The 15,333-nt window shown below is 39.2% G+C and overlaps 1 protein-coding gene across 1 annotated transcript in view; it reads right to left on the bottom strand.

Annotated features, from left to right (window-relative positions):
- The window catches only part of col8a1a (collagen, type VIII, alpha 1a), a 66,957-nt gene that overhangs the window by 4,684 nt on the left and 46,940 nt on the right, over window positions 1-15,333 (bottom strand). Inside the window, exon 2 of the mRNA XM_035407694.1 lies at window positions 3,016-3,307. Within this exon, the coding sequence (XP_035263585.1) occupies window positions 3,016-3,307 (292 nt within the window). The remainder of the gene's footprint in view (window positions 1-3,015; window positions 3,308-15,333) is intronic.

Here is a 15,333-nt window from a genome sequence, read left to right on the forward strand (position 1 = left end):
ATAACTGTTCACTTGAAAATCCCCCAGCTCTCACAAATAAAGGTAACTATGTCAGACAGCTCCAAAATTGATGTATATGAAACGCCCATATTTCTGAAAATATATACCATGACTAATTGACATTCATTTAATTTATCATCATGAATGATTAATTATTATGCCTATCTTATCACTTTCATTGTGTAGGTACCATGAAGGCACTAAAATTACAAAGCCCATATGTCTAACTCATAGGGACTCATTTTAACTACGCCTCCTACCACAGCTTTCCTGTTACAGTATTGGCTTGCTGTAAATTTGAAACGTGCAACCTTCAATAAAACTGAGGTTGCCATTGTTTCACGCTCCCTGATCCATTTTCCTCTCCCTCGACTCGCCACCCTTCTCCTGTCTCCCTCTCGCGTGAGTCCACACGCCAGGAAGAGTTACCAAGGCCTGCAACAAAGCAAGGCGCGTATACCCTCGGCTACTGGCTGCGGGAGGAACGAGGCGCTCTGAAGCGCTCCTATGATTAGTGGTGGTCGAAGAACCAGGAGAGCTAAGCATGACCGACACATCCTGCAGAGCAAGTCCCACAAGGCAAGCGGCCTGCGACAAGGATCAGGCTGCGTGTTTTGGAACCACAGAAGGGCGAACGGCTTCCCCTTCTTCTGGACAACTCCCACAGACTTCGCACTGGAAACCAGGAAACATTCTTAGCAACTAACCCAAAGCAAAGGACTCAAATAAGGCTGTAACTCTGGGCATAATATAATTAGCTACGGACCTAATGTAGCCACATTTATGACTGGATTATGTAACTGTGACGGTTATTGTGTTTAATGATTAATGTAAGCGTTCTGTATGTTCGATTGGCTCCAAGCCATCCACCGCACCGCGTTAGTTCTCATATATCATGCACGGAACAGATCCCACGTGTGATCTATTACTAACTGGTCATAACATTGCAAGATCTCGAAAAACGCACACCAATAGCTATTCAGTTACCCTGTACCCGTTTGGTATGCTTCATGCACCATTGTTTTTTCACTAGCTTTGTCTAGTTCCAAGGAGAACATACATACACACATGCACGCACATGCACACTCAACACCCTACACACACATGCACTCACATAGTTTATTATACATCATTGTATAGAATTGTGCTTTTCCCTTTTCGGTACTTCGTATTTAATAAATTTTATTATATTTACAAGGTTGTCTGCATTGATATTATTCTTGTGTTGAATTAAGTCAGCCGCTGCTAATCAAACGAACTTAGAATACCTTCAGGTCTTAGCTAAATCATTTACATGAATTTAGTATTCGCTGAATGTATGATATTATGATTTGGTTAAGACTGACTATTAAAGTGCAATTTTAATAATTTAATTATTAATTTAAGTTGCCAATTTATAGTTTGCATATTTAATTAATGATTATAAAATGCTACAGTTTGGTGCCCCACTATGAAAAGTAGCAGCATGTCCCCTACAATTACAATCCTTCAATTTAGATTTATTTCTGCTATTACTATTTTCTGATTTACTTTATTTGTACTTTTATTTTACTTTCATTTATGAGTCATGCAACTTACAATACATTGCAGTACTACACACTACAGCATTGACAAGCAGAGTAAAACTGATGAATGTTCTCTTACTGAATCTTAATAATTCTACTAGAAAACATATTCTTATTATGAAACAAGCTAGCATACATAGCCTTATATCTCCGCATATTTAAATATAAACACCTGATCCTCTTCATAGCTATTTTAAACTTTGGTGTCTTCAGCAATTAATCAAAAGCTGCATGCTCATGTGGGAAATTCCTCTTGAAATCCTTTATAGATTCTTTGAATTATGTGCTTAGTCAAGAATGTAAATAATTGCACTCTGAATCCTCAATTCAGGCTTCATTTTCAGGCAGATGCAAGAAAAGACTATGTTTGTTTTGGCGAGAGAGACAATTTTTCATAACTGCTGTCTTTGAAAAATGAAAAAATGGTCAGGTGTTTTGAATAGCATTGGAGGCATAATTGGTTCATGTTAGACTCTAATATAGCTCTGGTTGGCCACTGACTGTGAGATGACACTACTATGGCTCAAATTTCCTGCTGCCCATGGAGCACAGTTTGTGCTAGATTTTTTTGCCAGAGATTGTGATGAGAAGAATTTCATTTTCTTGGTAAAATCATTTAAATTCAAAAGAAAAATCATGAAATACTCAAATATACATATGCCTTGCCATTTGAATCTTTTGCACATTTGGTTTGTGGGCCTAAATTGTTCTCTACAAAAGAACCTGAATATTTTCTTAAAAAGAAAAAAGATGAATTGTTGCTTACTGAATAAAAGATGAAAATATATATATCTGAAGATGGCCTATTTATAGCCCAAAAACCATTCACTTGCAGCAGTTCTTAATGGAATTAAAATGGGCAGTTGCTGACTTTAAATGGAATGCCTGGTAAGTTATAGCGCATCTTGAAATCTGCATCAGCTGCTTAATCTTCTCTTCCTGCAGGTAGGTTCACGATGTGATTTTGATTTGATAGAATTTGTTGCTTTGTGTCTGCCAGACTGCTGGGGTGAGAATAAATCACTGTAAAAATAAGTGAAATGCAGTTATCATTTAGCCTTATCCTATAAATATATTTTAAAATGTATTTTGTTCTTTTGCCAACCAGAATGGAAGGCGTTAAATTTCCTGGATTTTTATCATTCTTACCAGCTAAAAACAGCAATTGCCAGTTCTGCCATGAAAACCGTGACCTAAGTAAGTAAGATAAGTTTTGATTTTTAATAATAATTTATTAGCTATTTTACCTATTCTTTTCTTGACTTACCCCAGTTGCTATAATATAATTTTGCATGTTTTGCAAGATTGTTTGCTAGCCCATTTAAAATCACCCAAGGAACTGTACTGCAGTGATGGGAGAGTCAACATAACTGTTCTAAATCTAGAATCTGCAGACAGTGGTTTCAGAATCACAGGCAGGCATCTACAAATCCACTTCTGTCAGTCATACCTTTACCGTCCTTGCGTGGCATCTCTTTGCCCAAGTGCATGGGCAGCTGTGGAAACTCCTTGCGGTACTGTGGGATCATGTGTGGCACTTCCTTGCCCAGGTACTGCTGCTGGGGCAGCCCATCCTTGCCCAGGGCCATGTGAGGTAGCTGTGGGAGGGGCTGGTGCTGTTGTGGCAGCTGCTGAAGCTGCTTGTGCCCATAGTATGCCCCCCCATGGGCGTAGTGAGGCAGGGTCAGCTGGAGGACAAGCAGTAGGATGAGACCAGTGAAGTGAAGAGGCACAGCCATGACCTGTATATGCCAGGAGAGAGAGAGAGAGAGAGATAGAGAGAGAAAGCGAGAGAGAGAAACAAACGTCACACAATGCTACAGTTCACAAATGTAGATGCACATACACAAACTGTTTTATGTGTGTGTGTGTGTGTGTGTGTGTGTGTGTACATATATATATATATATAGCCTATATATATATATATATATATATATATATATATACACACACACATACGTGTGTACTTGTATGTGTATGTGTATATAAATGACATTATTTGGTTATTACTGTTTGTCATCTAATGTTTCACCATGCTTTGGCAATACAAATGCAAATTTGTGATGCTAATAAAGCACTTTGAATTAGAATTTGAGAGAGAGAGAGAAATGGACTTTTCTAGTGTCCAAAGCCTTCTGATGGTTCAAGTAATCAACTGCAATCTACAGTTCACTGGCCTGAATGAAGTGAGGAGAAGGCAGTATAACATTCAACCTAAAAGCTGTAAAGACTCTCCAGTTTGAAACAATGTACAGATCCAATAGGCAGCTGCAGGGCTTCCAAAATGTCCGACCATTCCAAATTATGAGGGAAACCAGAAAGAAATTGATATGGCCATCAAAAAAGAATTTCTCAAAAAAGCATGAACTTCGCTTTCTTTAGGGGATGTATCCACTAAGCACCTTTTTAGGCAGAAAAACACTGGCATGCTAAGAGGCACTGGAAATGACCAGCTCCCAGCACTCTGCCTGCACATTTTAGAATACAAATTCTTGAAAAGCGACATTAACTAGCAAGTTCTGAACTTGAGGAGATTCCAGCTCTGGGCACTTAAAGTGACCATACAAAAAAAGTGGTGGGCACTTTAGTGACAAGTCATGATACTCTAGCACAAATTACATTTTTAATCTAGAAGAGTGCACTCAGTAGAGTGCAGATCTCCGCCAGGCATGTTAGCTTTGCTGATGCAACAATAGAGGTTACACAATCAATGCAACCAGACAAATACAATATTACAAGTTTTTACCATGTGCCACTGAAAATCCCAAAAACGCTGGTTCAGTGAAGTAACGCTAAAGGTGGTGGTGACATTCATTCATATCAGCCACGATGTGTTAGACGTTGACGTTATCGTCTGGCACTTACATTTCAAATCTGGACAGGAACAATTTGAAAAGACCAGCGATGTAAAATATAAATTTCAACGTGAAAATGCCAACAAAATAATTGCCACAGATTCAAACATTAACGTACTCTGTTAGTTGGCAGACTATTTTGTTGGCATTTTAAAGTAGAAATTGACATTTTACATCACTGTTCTTTCATTCTAAACGGAAGCAGTTGTTGATCACTTGCGGCTCCTACCGGCCGGTTAGGAGGAGTGAGGAGTTAGAACTCAATGTATTTCAATGGACAATGATGGAAATTAATTCAAATAAAAATACTTGTCGTTGAACAATTTGCTAAATATTAAAGAATTCAGGTCCTTGGCCTGCTGCCAGCATGCACAACAAGTATTAGGCTGATCAGCCCAGTAGTATGCGAGATTAGCTGCGGACAGATACACAAACAAACACACACACGCGACCAAACGCATAAAAAGATGCTGATATCCTAGCCCTGCTCACCAGTTTTTAATATTTTTTTTATTATGTTCAGGTGAAAATGTTACACAACCATTTAAACATTTTAATGTTTTGTTAATAACATAAATAAGTGTTAGATATCTAGTTTTTAGATTATCACCTTTGAGGAACTGACAATATAATTTAATTTTGCAAACTTGCTCTGTGTGACCAAAGAAATGTTATCTGTTTTCCATCTGTCTTCTTTAGCTGCTCTCCCCTCCACAAACATCAAAGGAAACATCTTTGGGGCTATTAAAAGTCATGTTGCAGGTCTTATTTCTATACAAACCCGGGTATCCTGGGGTATTCTCTCTCTTGAAAGTTTTATTACTTTATTACATTCTGTAAGGAAGACAGGACCCCCAAACTATGTAACCAGAGGCCCAGCATGGCTAAAGAACGCACAAAGATCATGCTTCTTTTGAATTTAAGTTTGAACACAATCTGTGACATTTCATTGAAATCACTGATCGAAAATCTTAACCCCTTTGCGCAGTCCCCCTAGTGGTCGGCACACCAGCGTGCCTAGATTGCTCAACTCAGACATTCACTGCTCCTACAACCAATCTAAGATCAAATATTGTCTTGGACGATCTGTTTATGAAATAATGAAATATACGCTCATTTGTGATGCCTGGGTACCTTCCAAAATAGCTGCATGTAATACCACACATCTTGTTTACGGTGTTGTCGCCCTTTGTAGTACAATCTGGCTTGACTGACAATTAATCTGTCCAAAAATATTTTGCCTGAAGGTGGAGCTACAACAGGCTGGATTTAACAATTATTTGCATACAGCTATCACCTCTTTTGTTAGAAGCAGAAGTAAACTTCCATGTTTTTCAGAGGACTCCCTCAATCAGTGCAACCATGCCCTCCCTCAGCCATTCCTACTCTCCCTCAAGGAACAACTCTAATATGCTGATTTTACTTTAGGACAGTTTTTGGGTGCTTAATTTCAGCCAGTTAACATCCGTTGCAGTAGACATTTGGGGGTTGATATCTGCTGTTTCCATCTGAAGAATCTGAACCTTGCATCTGAACCATTTGGGCCTGGTGTTTCTTGGTGTTTTGTGTGCACGGGATCTTTTTTTTTACATTTTCATCTCTGCCTTTTTGAAATATTCGGCTGTTTTTTTGGGGGACTTTTTTGGAGAAACAAGCTGTGGTTTGATATTATCTTTCATTCATTTCTTTTATGACTGTTCCTTGTTCATGTTTGTAAAATTCATTTTGTCAGGTTTGAACCTTTGTCTTTAGATTAGACCTCAAAACATTTGTTGTGAAGTACAATTCATAACCATAATCTGGTTATGAATTGTACATTTTGATAAAGGTTTATCTAACAGGTTTCTCTGCATATCAAAAAAATTATATGATTTAATTGATCATTAATATACTTAATAACAATTACCAAATTAAATCAAATAAATATATTTTATATGTTGGACAAAAGCAATGTTTGAACTGTTGATGCACTTGTTTTCAGTGTGCAGTGTGTTAGCTATTAAAACTGTTGTATTCATAACAGTTTCAACAAGAACACTTTTTACTCATGTCCTGACTTGTGCCCATCAGCTGGACCTTTCTGAGTGTGTACTGCACACTGCAGCTGGAAATCTTAAGCTCTTTGTAATTTTTCCCAGGGAATAACCTTGCCATAATATGTTCAAGTTTGGGGATGAGCCCGGGAGCTCACACCGATGATTTTCATTTAGTTTTATTTTGGAGCTTTGTTCAACAGGGAAGAGATTTCCCTATTGACAAGCTAATTGGAGGGAAGTGTTTCTTTGTTTGATGCAAACTATCTTGGTACTAATCATTTACAACACAAAGGAACCAGCTATGTTCGTCCCACACTTTCAGTTTTTTCTGGTGGCAGATCTGCTGAGCCCAGTGGGACAAAGAAATGCAAGGAATGTCACATAGACACCCAGCTGCATTTTCTCAGTCACCCTTTTATCCAGGAAATGTGAGATGCATACACATACAAGCAGGGCATTTTCAATTCCTATTCTTTTACTTTATTTTAATTTTAATTATATTATTCCTTTGCTTCCTTGATGGCAACCAGGAAAATTACTGCCCAGCCAGTGCTGGACGTGTGTTTGGAAAGGATGTGTGTTCAGAGAGCAATGCTAAATGCAAATCAGAGAAGCTTTATGCCAGTACCGGTTTATAGCTTGCAATAAAACTGTTTGTGAAGAATGGCTAAACCGATTTGTAAGTATTTATTTACAAACGTACTGTGAAATGAAAAAGAAAAATCTAACACTGTTCAATATACTTTTGTGCATTTGGAAACCAGCTGGATTGTTGTTCCAAATATATATAGAAACAATTTTGTCGAGCACTGCAGTTCCCAGCCTCTTCCGACTCACGGCCCACTTGAAAATCTCAGAAGTGTTTGCGGCCCACATCCGACCGATACGGGAGCAAAGCGCATTCTCAGAGCACATTTATTTTAACGATCTAAGCAGCTGTCCATCAGCACCACACAGCAAAAAGATACAGACAGTGAAGCACAGGCTATAATTACAATAGCCTAATTTCAATAATGGTAAGTTATCATTTGCATTGTCATACATAGCAGTTCTGGCAGTCGGAGGGTTGCCGGTTTGATCCCCCACCCCGCGCGTGTCGAAGTGTCCCTGAGCAACACACCTAACCCCTAATTGCTCCCAACGAGCTGATTGGTACCTTGCATGGCAGCCTTTCACTGTTGGTGTGTGAGTGTGAGTGTGTGTGTGTGAATGGGTGAATGAGAGGCATCAATTGTAAAGCGCTTTGGATAAAAGCGCTATATAAATGCAATCTGCACGTTCGCCTGCTTCCCCTACCCTGCTAGTTTTCGTCCTGTCTCTGTCGTGTTGCATGTCAGTCACCTGTCCTGTTCGCAGTCCAGTCTTCGTGGTTGTTCCTGGTCCTGTCTTTGTCCTGCCTACCCCTTCTCTCGTTTTAGCTTGCCGGATCCAGCTCACCCTTCGCCGGCCTCCCGGTCCGGTCCGGTCCAGTCCGGTCCGGTCCGGTCCAGTCCAGTCCAGTTCTCACCTTGCCAGCCTGGTGACGGCTCCTCGTCCGGCTTGTCTCCTCGCCAGCTCCCTGCTGTGAATCGTCTTGCACGTCTGTATACCCGCCTGTCTGCCTGTCTGTCCATATGTCAGTCTGCTTGTTTATTGTCCTGTCTGCCTGTCTTTCAGTTCATGTGCCAGTCCAGTCCGTGCTCCGCCCAGTTCCTGAGCCCGGATCCCATCTGAGTCCAGTCCCAAGCCCGGATCCCATCTGAGTCCAGTCCCTTTCCTGTCTGAGTCCAGCCCCGAGTCCTGTCTCTGTCCTGCTCCAGTCCCGAGTCTGTTTCTGTTTCTGTCTGTTCCGTTCCCGAGTCCAGTCTTGTCCGGTCCTGTTCCGTTCGAGAGTCCAGTCCTGCTTAGTCCCATTCTGTTTTTCACCCCCTCCCCAGGTCAGTCTTCTGGGACGTCAGGAGCCTTCCCTTGGGGTACTGTCATTGTTCTGTGTTTCCTTTTTGGCCACCAGATGGCGGCACTTTAGTTTGTAGTTCTGTTCCTTTTCCCTGTTTAATTGTATTATTGCTTTCTATTATTCTGTCATTGTTTTCCTTTTGTTATCCCATTCCCCTCTAATGTGATTGTGCATTGTGCCCTCCTGTGTCTCATTAGTGTCCTGTCTATTTAAGTCCTATGTTTCCCTGACTCGGGTGCTGGTTCCTTGTGTTTCTGCCTGTGTGTTTCCGCCTGTGAATATCTGCCTGTCCGTTTCTGCTCGCATTTCTGTTCTGTGAGTTCTGCCCTGCCCGAGTTCTGTTTCCGCATGTTTTTTGGTTTTTGGAAATTCTGCTGTTTGTTTTTGAAGAACTTTTTGTGCTTTTGAAAGTGCCCTGCACGGCCTTGTTTTTGTTCCCCTGGTTTCTGCTCCCGTGCTTGGATTTGAGTTCCTGCTGTTTTTCCTTACTCTGCGTTTGGGTTCTGGTCCCCGTTACCTGACAGTAGCTGTCTACCAACATAGTACCTGTCTATCGGTTCATCACAGTGATGATGCATTTTTCAAGAAAAAAAAATCATTTTAAAATTATTTTTTAAATGAATGTTTTATTTGCATTAAAATATTAGTGTTTTGCTAATGTAACGGGTATAGCTCGGCTAGTTCCGGAGCGCAGTGAAAGCAAGGAGGCCTGTAGCAGTGGTTACTGTTACTCTCTAGAGACGATGCCCTCAGGTTCAAAAATACGACATTGCCCTTAGCTAATGGCGAGTTCACCTTTAGCTGACTGGTAACATATTGGACTTGGAGTCTTTGGTGCAGTGCGAATTTGAATCTCACCTCGGGCGAGTGCATTCTTAACTGTAACACTAATGATTTGGCGGCCCACTTGCAATACCCAGGTTGGGAATCGCTGGTCTAGCAAAAATATATTTAGTATAATTACATAAAGTATAATAGTGGTGTAAATAGGAATTGTGCATGTAGTAAGAGCTAGACAACAGTACAGTGAACAATGGGCGGTCTTGCTTGAGGGTTTTGAGATAAGGCACTTGGGTTGTTTTGTTTTTTATTTGAGTGATAAATCGTTTTGTGTGTGTTTTCTGGTATTCTAAACATTCAGACTAATGACAGTAATTAAATGTTCAGGGGAAAACCATGGAGATGCATGTCCAAATATATAAGAAAAAGAAAAAAGTGCCAAGCACACTTTAAAAAAATTATAATATAAAAAATAAAATTATCGGACCATATTCACCTGCAAAATGTATATTTAGTGTAATAATCACATTGTACAAAAAAAGAAAAAGTGTTCATGGAAACGTTTCACAAGGTTTTTCTGTTTGCTCGGGAATGATGTGTATTTGGGTTGTGTTTATATTTTGTTCAAGTAATCAGGTTGTATTTGAATGAGACAGGTTATATTTGAAACATTTAGAGACAGAATACGTGGGTTGTTCTTGTGCTGTACTTGCTAGTTCAATTGTAAGTTCAAGAAGCCTGCAGTTCTCAAAGCTGTGTGCTCTGGTGATCTTTGCCTCGCCATATTGGCAGCGCCAGCAGTGCCAAGTGGCTGTCTACCTCATTTTGGACAGAAACATTTTTAAGAAGTGGCATAGCTACATTCTGATATGATTATTTTGTATATACAGTAGTTATTGCTTTTGTGTGGTCTGATGTGTTTATTTGAAGAGCATTTCTTACCCAAGGCCATAAAAAAACAATATTACAGTATGAATTCAAAGGTTTTCCATCTTGTTGTGTCCTATGTTTTTAATGGCCTTTCTGTCCATTTGCCATTTTACAGTCTCCTAACATGAATCTACAATAAAATAAGAGAGGACAATTTTGTACTGAAAAAAGATATGCAAGACCAGATGTGTTAAAAAAAAATTAAAAAAAATTTTTAAATCTGAGGGCCCCCCAAAATGGGGAAAATAGCCCTAGGCCTCTCGGGGTTAACTCAAAACAAGGCAATTCAATACAATTCCATGTTGCATTATAAAGTCTTTAATTTATTATTTGATTACATTTACGTTTATCGTGGCCTACCTATTTCATTGAAAATGTGTCACTGTAAGACTGTACATTATTCTCTGGTTCCCATATTTAGCGTTATTTTAAAAAAAATATTTATTGAACTCTCCTGCTGTTTGTTGTAGACAAAGAGATGGTAATTAGGTTTTGCCCCACTCTCCCCTTCACTGACAGAGGCAAAGTAGAAACAGATCCTGTCCAAGTACAGGCTTAGTGACCACAGCCTGCCATTGAGAAAGGCCTTTATAAACAGTCATGGCTGCCAAAGGACAAAAGGCTATGTGGTCACTGTGAGACTGAAGTGGAAACTAGGGATGGTGATTTTCAATTATTTCACAGTTTGATTGATCGTATAATTTGCCCAAATTGATTCCTAGCATGGGGAAGAATCTATTTTTAGAAGATATCTTGGACGGTGGCACCACTCGTAAAGAAAGTGGAATGCATGCATAACACACACCAGTACTTAAGTTTTTCCTTCATAATAAAGTCATAATGCTTAGCCTATTGTGTCAATAAACACTGCCGTTGTGAGAGGATACATGTTGTGTGTCTGCAAAACCAATATACATCAGCTTGGCTGAATACTGAATTCTGTTTGGCTGTGACGTGTGCATTACTTTTTCATGTTTTGCTCTGCTATGAAGTAGCGCATGCAAAAGTTCAATTGCCATTCTATGTGCATACATATTGGGATGGCAGGTATGCCATCCAGCCAAGTTACGCCTTGGTGGGGCAAGCCCCATACCTACACATCACCAAGAGTTTGGCAGTTTTCAGGGTTCCCCACAGAAATAACCACAACCACAGACTCTCAGCCCTTAAAAACATCAATTCCTGTACATTCTGACCTCATTTTAGCAGACAGAATTCATGAACAATATCACATGTCCACACAATAAAGCCCCAAACTAAGGGGATTTTGCGTTTTCTCCTTATTTTTCCTGCCACAAATGCTCCTAGCCCACAAAGAATACGTCACCCCATTGGTCATTTTATGTACATCAACTAATAAAAACATTGGATACAAACACAAAATTAACATATATACAAGTACAAAAGAGCACAACTTTGCAGCTCTGACGTCAATTTCCTGTGTAGCTCACTAGGCAGTCATGTTGTCTTTTGGAACTGTTTACAGAACTGAAAGCCAAGGGTTCAATGCCCCCACCGACTGAAGCAAATCTCTGTGCTTTTCCACTGTAGGGCCGAATGGTTACCAGGGCCGCTCCGTGCTGCTCAGGACTCCTGGGAACAGTTACCTTTTCTGTTTCCATCTGTCGGGCTGCTAAAACCAGGACTAGGAAGTAGATCTATGAATCATCACACTAGCTTGCTGGCTAACTAAAAATACAACATTTAAACTATTGCTATTGCATCAGTAAAATCTTTCCAGGACAGTTCCACTTTTGGCATTTTCATCGTGTTTGACGTTAGCTACCTTGTGTTGGAGTAACTTGCCATTTTTGTGCATTCAAAAAATATTTTTCATGACAGACATATTACTGCAAAAACATTTTTGTCTCTCACTTAGCTAGTGCAATACCAGCTGACGCCAGTATACGCCAGTCAGTGTGAGATTCGCAGGCACAATGGCACAGGACGTCTTGCTTGGTAGCAAGCTTTGCTGGAATACTAGCAACAAGCTAAACGAGCTGAGAGCGAGTGTCTGCGTATGTGGTAAGCTAAAAGCTTTTATGTTTAATTTGCAGGTAAGACCGTTTGAAGGACGCATTTTCAATTGATTTAGTATGCATACAAATTCCTGTTGACTTTTACATGGTTATACACGAGAATGTTGTAAGATAATGTTGGCTAAACTGCTTAGTAATATAACTAGCTTGTGTGCTAGCCACAGGCTATATGTTGTTCACATGGTTAGTTAGCTACGTTACAGTGGGTTCTTCATGAATGTTATAATGCTTATTTTGGCATTGTTGGGCTTAATTACTTTTAGGAGATTAATCATTTCTGTTACAGCAAAACAGTGAGATACAGAACAGTACTGTTACCCAAGGAAACATTGGGTAACATTGCTTTGGAACAGCTTGTTTCATTTGTGTGAGGCAAGATAGCCTATATTGTTTGTAGTAGCCTACAGTAATTTGGCATCATTTTTTGATATCATTACTTTTAATGACAGGCCTATATTTTGCCAGTTTGAATGAATGACTTATAGACAGTGTTTTGTATGTGTGAGTAACTTGGCATTTTTGTACGTTGAAAATGTGTTTTTCATAAGATTTATTTTTTCTGCACATGCAAATGTTAATCAAGGAAACAAATTTCCAATGGTAAAGTGAGATCAGCCACATCAGATTATGAAGTATGAGGCTTTATTCACAAAATAGAATGTTCGTAAACATTGACTCATAAGCAACTTTGTAATTTACCATGGTCCTCCTTACAGAAAACCGTGTAGAGATTTCACTGGGTGCAGCATACTGGCAAGGTAGTCATTGGTACATTTGAGATCAACAGAGGTTGACCACCACTGCATTAAACTGTCCAGAGCTCTTAGTGTTTTTGCATTGCTACCTCTCAGGAACTGAGACTCAGGAAATGCAACCTGATTCCTGGCCAGGCAGACTCTGCTCAGAAGTGACAGACAATTTAAAGACCTTATTAAATAGACTTAATGTCCAAGAACAGACATGATGACTGACCAATATACCACTTGTGAGTATTAATATCTCAGATTTTCACTGGTTAATAGCATGGTTTTGGCTTCACTGGAATTGTTCAACAACAGCCTGGAGTCAGAATCCATTTCCAAAGCTCCAGGCAAAGGCTATCCTGAAACAACCCCCAAATAATGAGAATGGAGTTGATACTCACTCCTGGGTTGTATGTTTTGGACAGAAAATACTGACTAGAGACTGTCTGAAATTCCCTAGTTCATGTAATTACTGTTGGAAGGTAGAAGCTGTAACCTACAGACAAAGAAATAACAGAGCAATTCCTCCACTCTCCCTTTCTGCCAAAACTGCTGTTGCTTTTGATCATCACCCCTTTACAGCTTTCCCCCTGAGCCATCACACTGTTTTTCACGTGATCTCTCTTCAACTAATCTCAGCCATTGAGATATTTTCTTTATAATGCTCTGGCCATTTTAGGACTTCAATCTGTTATTTATTTGCCTCTGAATCCCTGATTTCTAAAGCTTAAATCTAGAGTCTTATGCTTGATTTTATTTAACAAATGTGTTGTCAATATGGAAATGCTGAAGTGGCTTTTTGTTATACAATATATGAAGCACCTGAAATTACTTCCATGTTTAACATAATAACATGTTAATAGTTGAATAGATTTAATAAAAGGAAAACAAATTCTGTGATATGGAACTTTGTTCAAAGCTTTATATCAAATGTATGCCGCTTTCAGATGGAACAATAATTCAAAATTGCTCTGCATGAACCAGGTACATGCAGTGCACAGGTACAGTTGCTACCATTAGGTAGCAGTTAGCTATATAGAGAAGATTGCAAATATAGGGGAAAAGTCAAGACAAAGTAGCTGTAGCAATGCCTATGGTTAAATATCCAATTTTGCTAAATTTGAAGATCACTATCCATAAAAAATAATTCACAACAGAGGAGAGAACAGAACCTAAAAATAGCAGTATGTAAGTAATAGTAAGCTTGCTATCTCACACTTTACCAGGCTGAGGTAATTATTCAAAAATATTCTTCTGTGCCATTTCAGTTTTGATGTGCTTTAGAAGATCAAGAATCATTAATTCAAGTAATGTGGCTGTGCTACTGGCTAGCTTCACTGACAATATAATATAAAAGAAAATTAGGGCTGGGCATTTGGATGATTTTTAGTGCTCAGGTACACGGGATGAAGTTTGAGTGCTTGTTCCCTCCGAGGAGGGGGGTGGGGTGCATTTGTGGCAGTGTCGTTACTTTCTGTTTTAAAAAAAAACTTCCTTTTTTAACCATTCCACGATTTCTATGTTGTACCTAAACAAACTTGGAAGGAATAAAACAAAACAAAAAAACATAGCAATGAACGGGGCAACTGAAAATTCAACATAAATAATAATTAAAATATTACTCAAGCTTAAATAAACATATTGTAGACTAAAAAATCCACCATCCAGTGGAATTTTAATATGATACACAATTTTGACTTGACTTTCAACTGACGTTTTGACGTAATTTTCAAAGCAACTGAACAGTGGTCAAATAACATTGTGTTAATTGAGTTTGTATCCTTCATTAGACTGACAATGTTGAAAACTCCGCCACTTTAAAGTCACACCTGTTGAAATAGCTACAGACTGCGGAGGGAGGATTTCAGAAACTAACATTAATACCATAAAACTCTTATAGCTCCCATGTAAAAATAAATAATGAAACTAAACGCTAATTCACAGGAATGTATTTTCAAGTAATTTTCCCCCCAAGCACTGTATAATGCTCGAGCAGTGTGGAAACACAATTAACAGTATACAAGCTGTAGGCATGTGTTAGCTAAGACAAACGCAGCAATCCAAATAATGTTATCAAGTGCTGAAGTATTGTTATGTGAAGTGTTCTCACCGTACATGAATATTGGAACATTTGTGGTAGGCTATAGGCTAGGGGAAAACTGACTAATGAACTGGTTTTATTTAGCCTACTGTTATTTGTGTTGCAATCAAAACAGTGATATTAATTACATTTGGGCATTCTATGGAGGACTTCTATACAGTTAATGAGAAAATAATTCTCACCATAATGAAGAGAAACCACCAAACACCTTTCCGACAGATTAGAAACACTCTTCAGGCTACCACATGTACTGGCTCACTTGTCCTCACTGATGAAGACTAAGGGGTGTCCAGATACTTGGTCACACAGTGTTGTTATAGGGTATGGAGGGATGTTGGTATGTTGTTA

The sequence above is a fragment of the Anguilla anguilla genome, chromosome 3 (assembly GCF_013347855.1).
Source record: "Anguilla anguilla isolate fAngAng1 chromosome 3, fAngAng1.pri, whole genome shotgun sequence".
Lineage (NCBI taxonomy): Eukaryota > Metazoa > Chordata > Actinopteri > Anguilliformes > Anguillidae > Anguilla > Anguilla anguilla.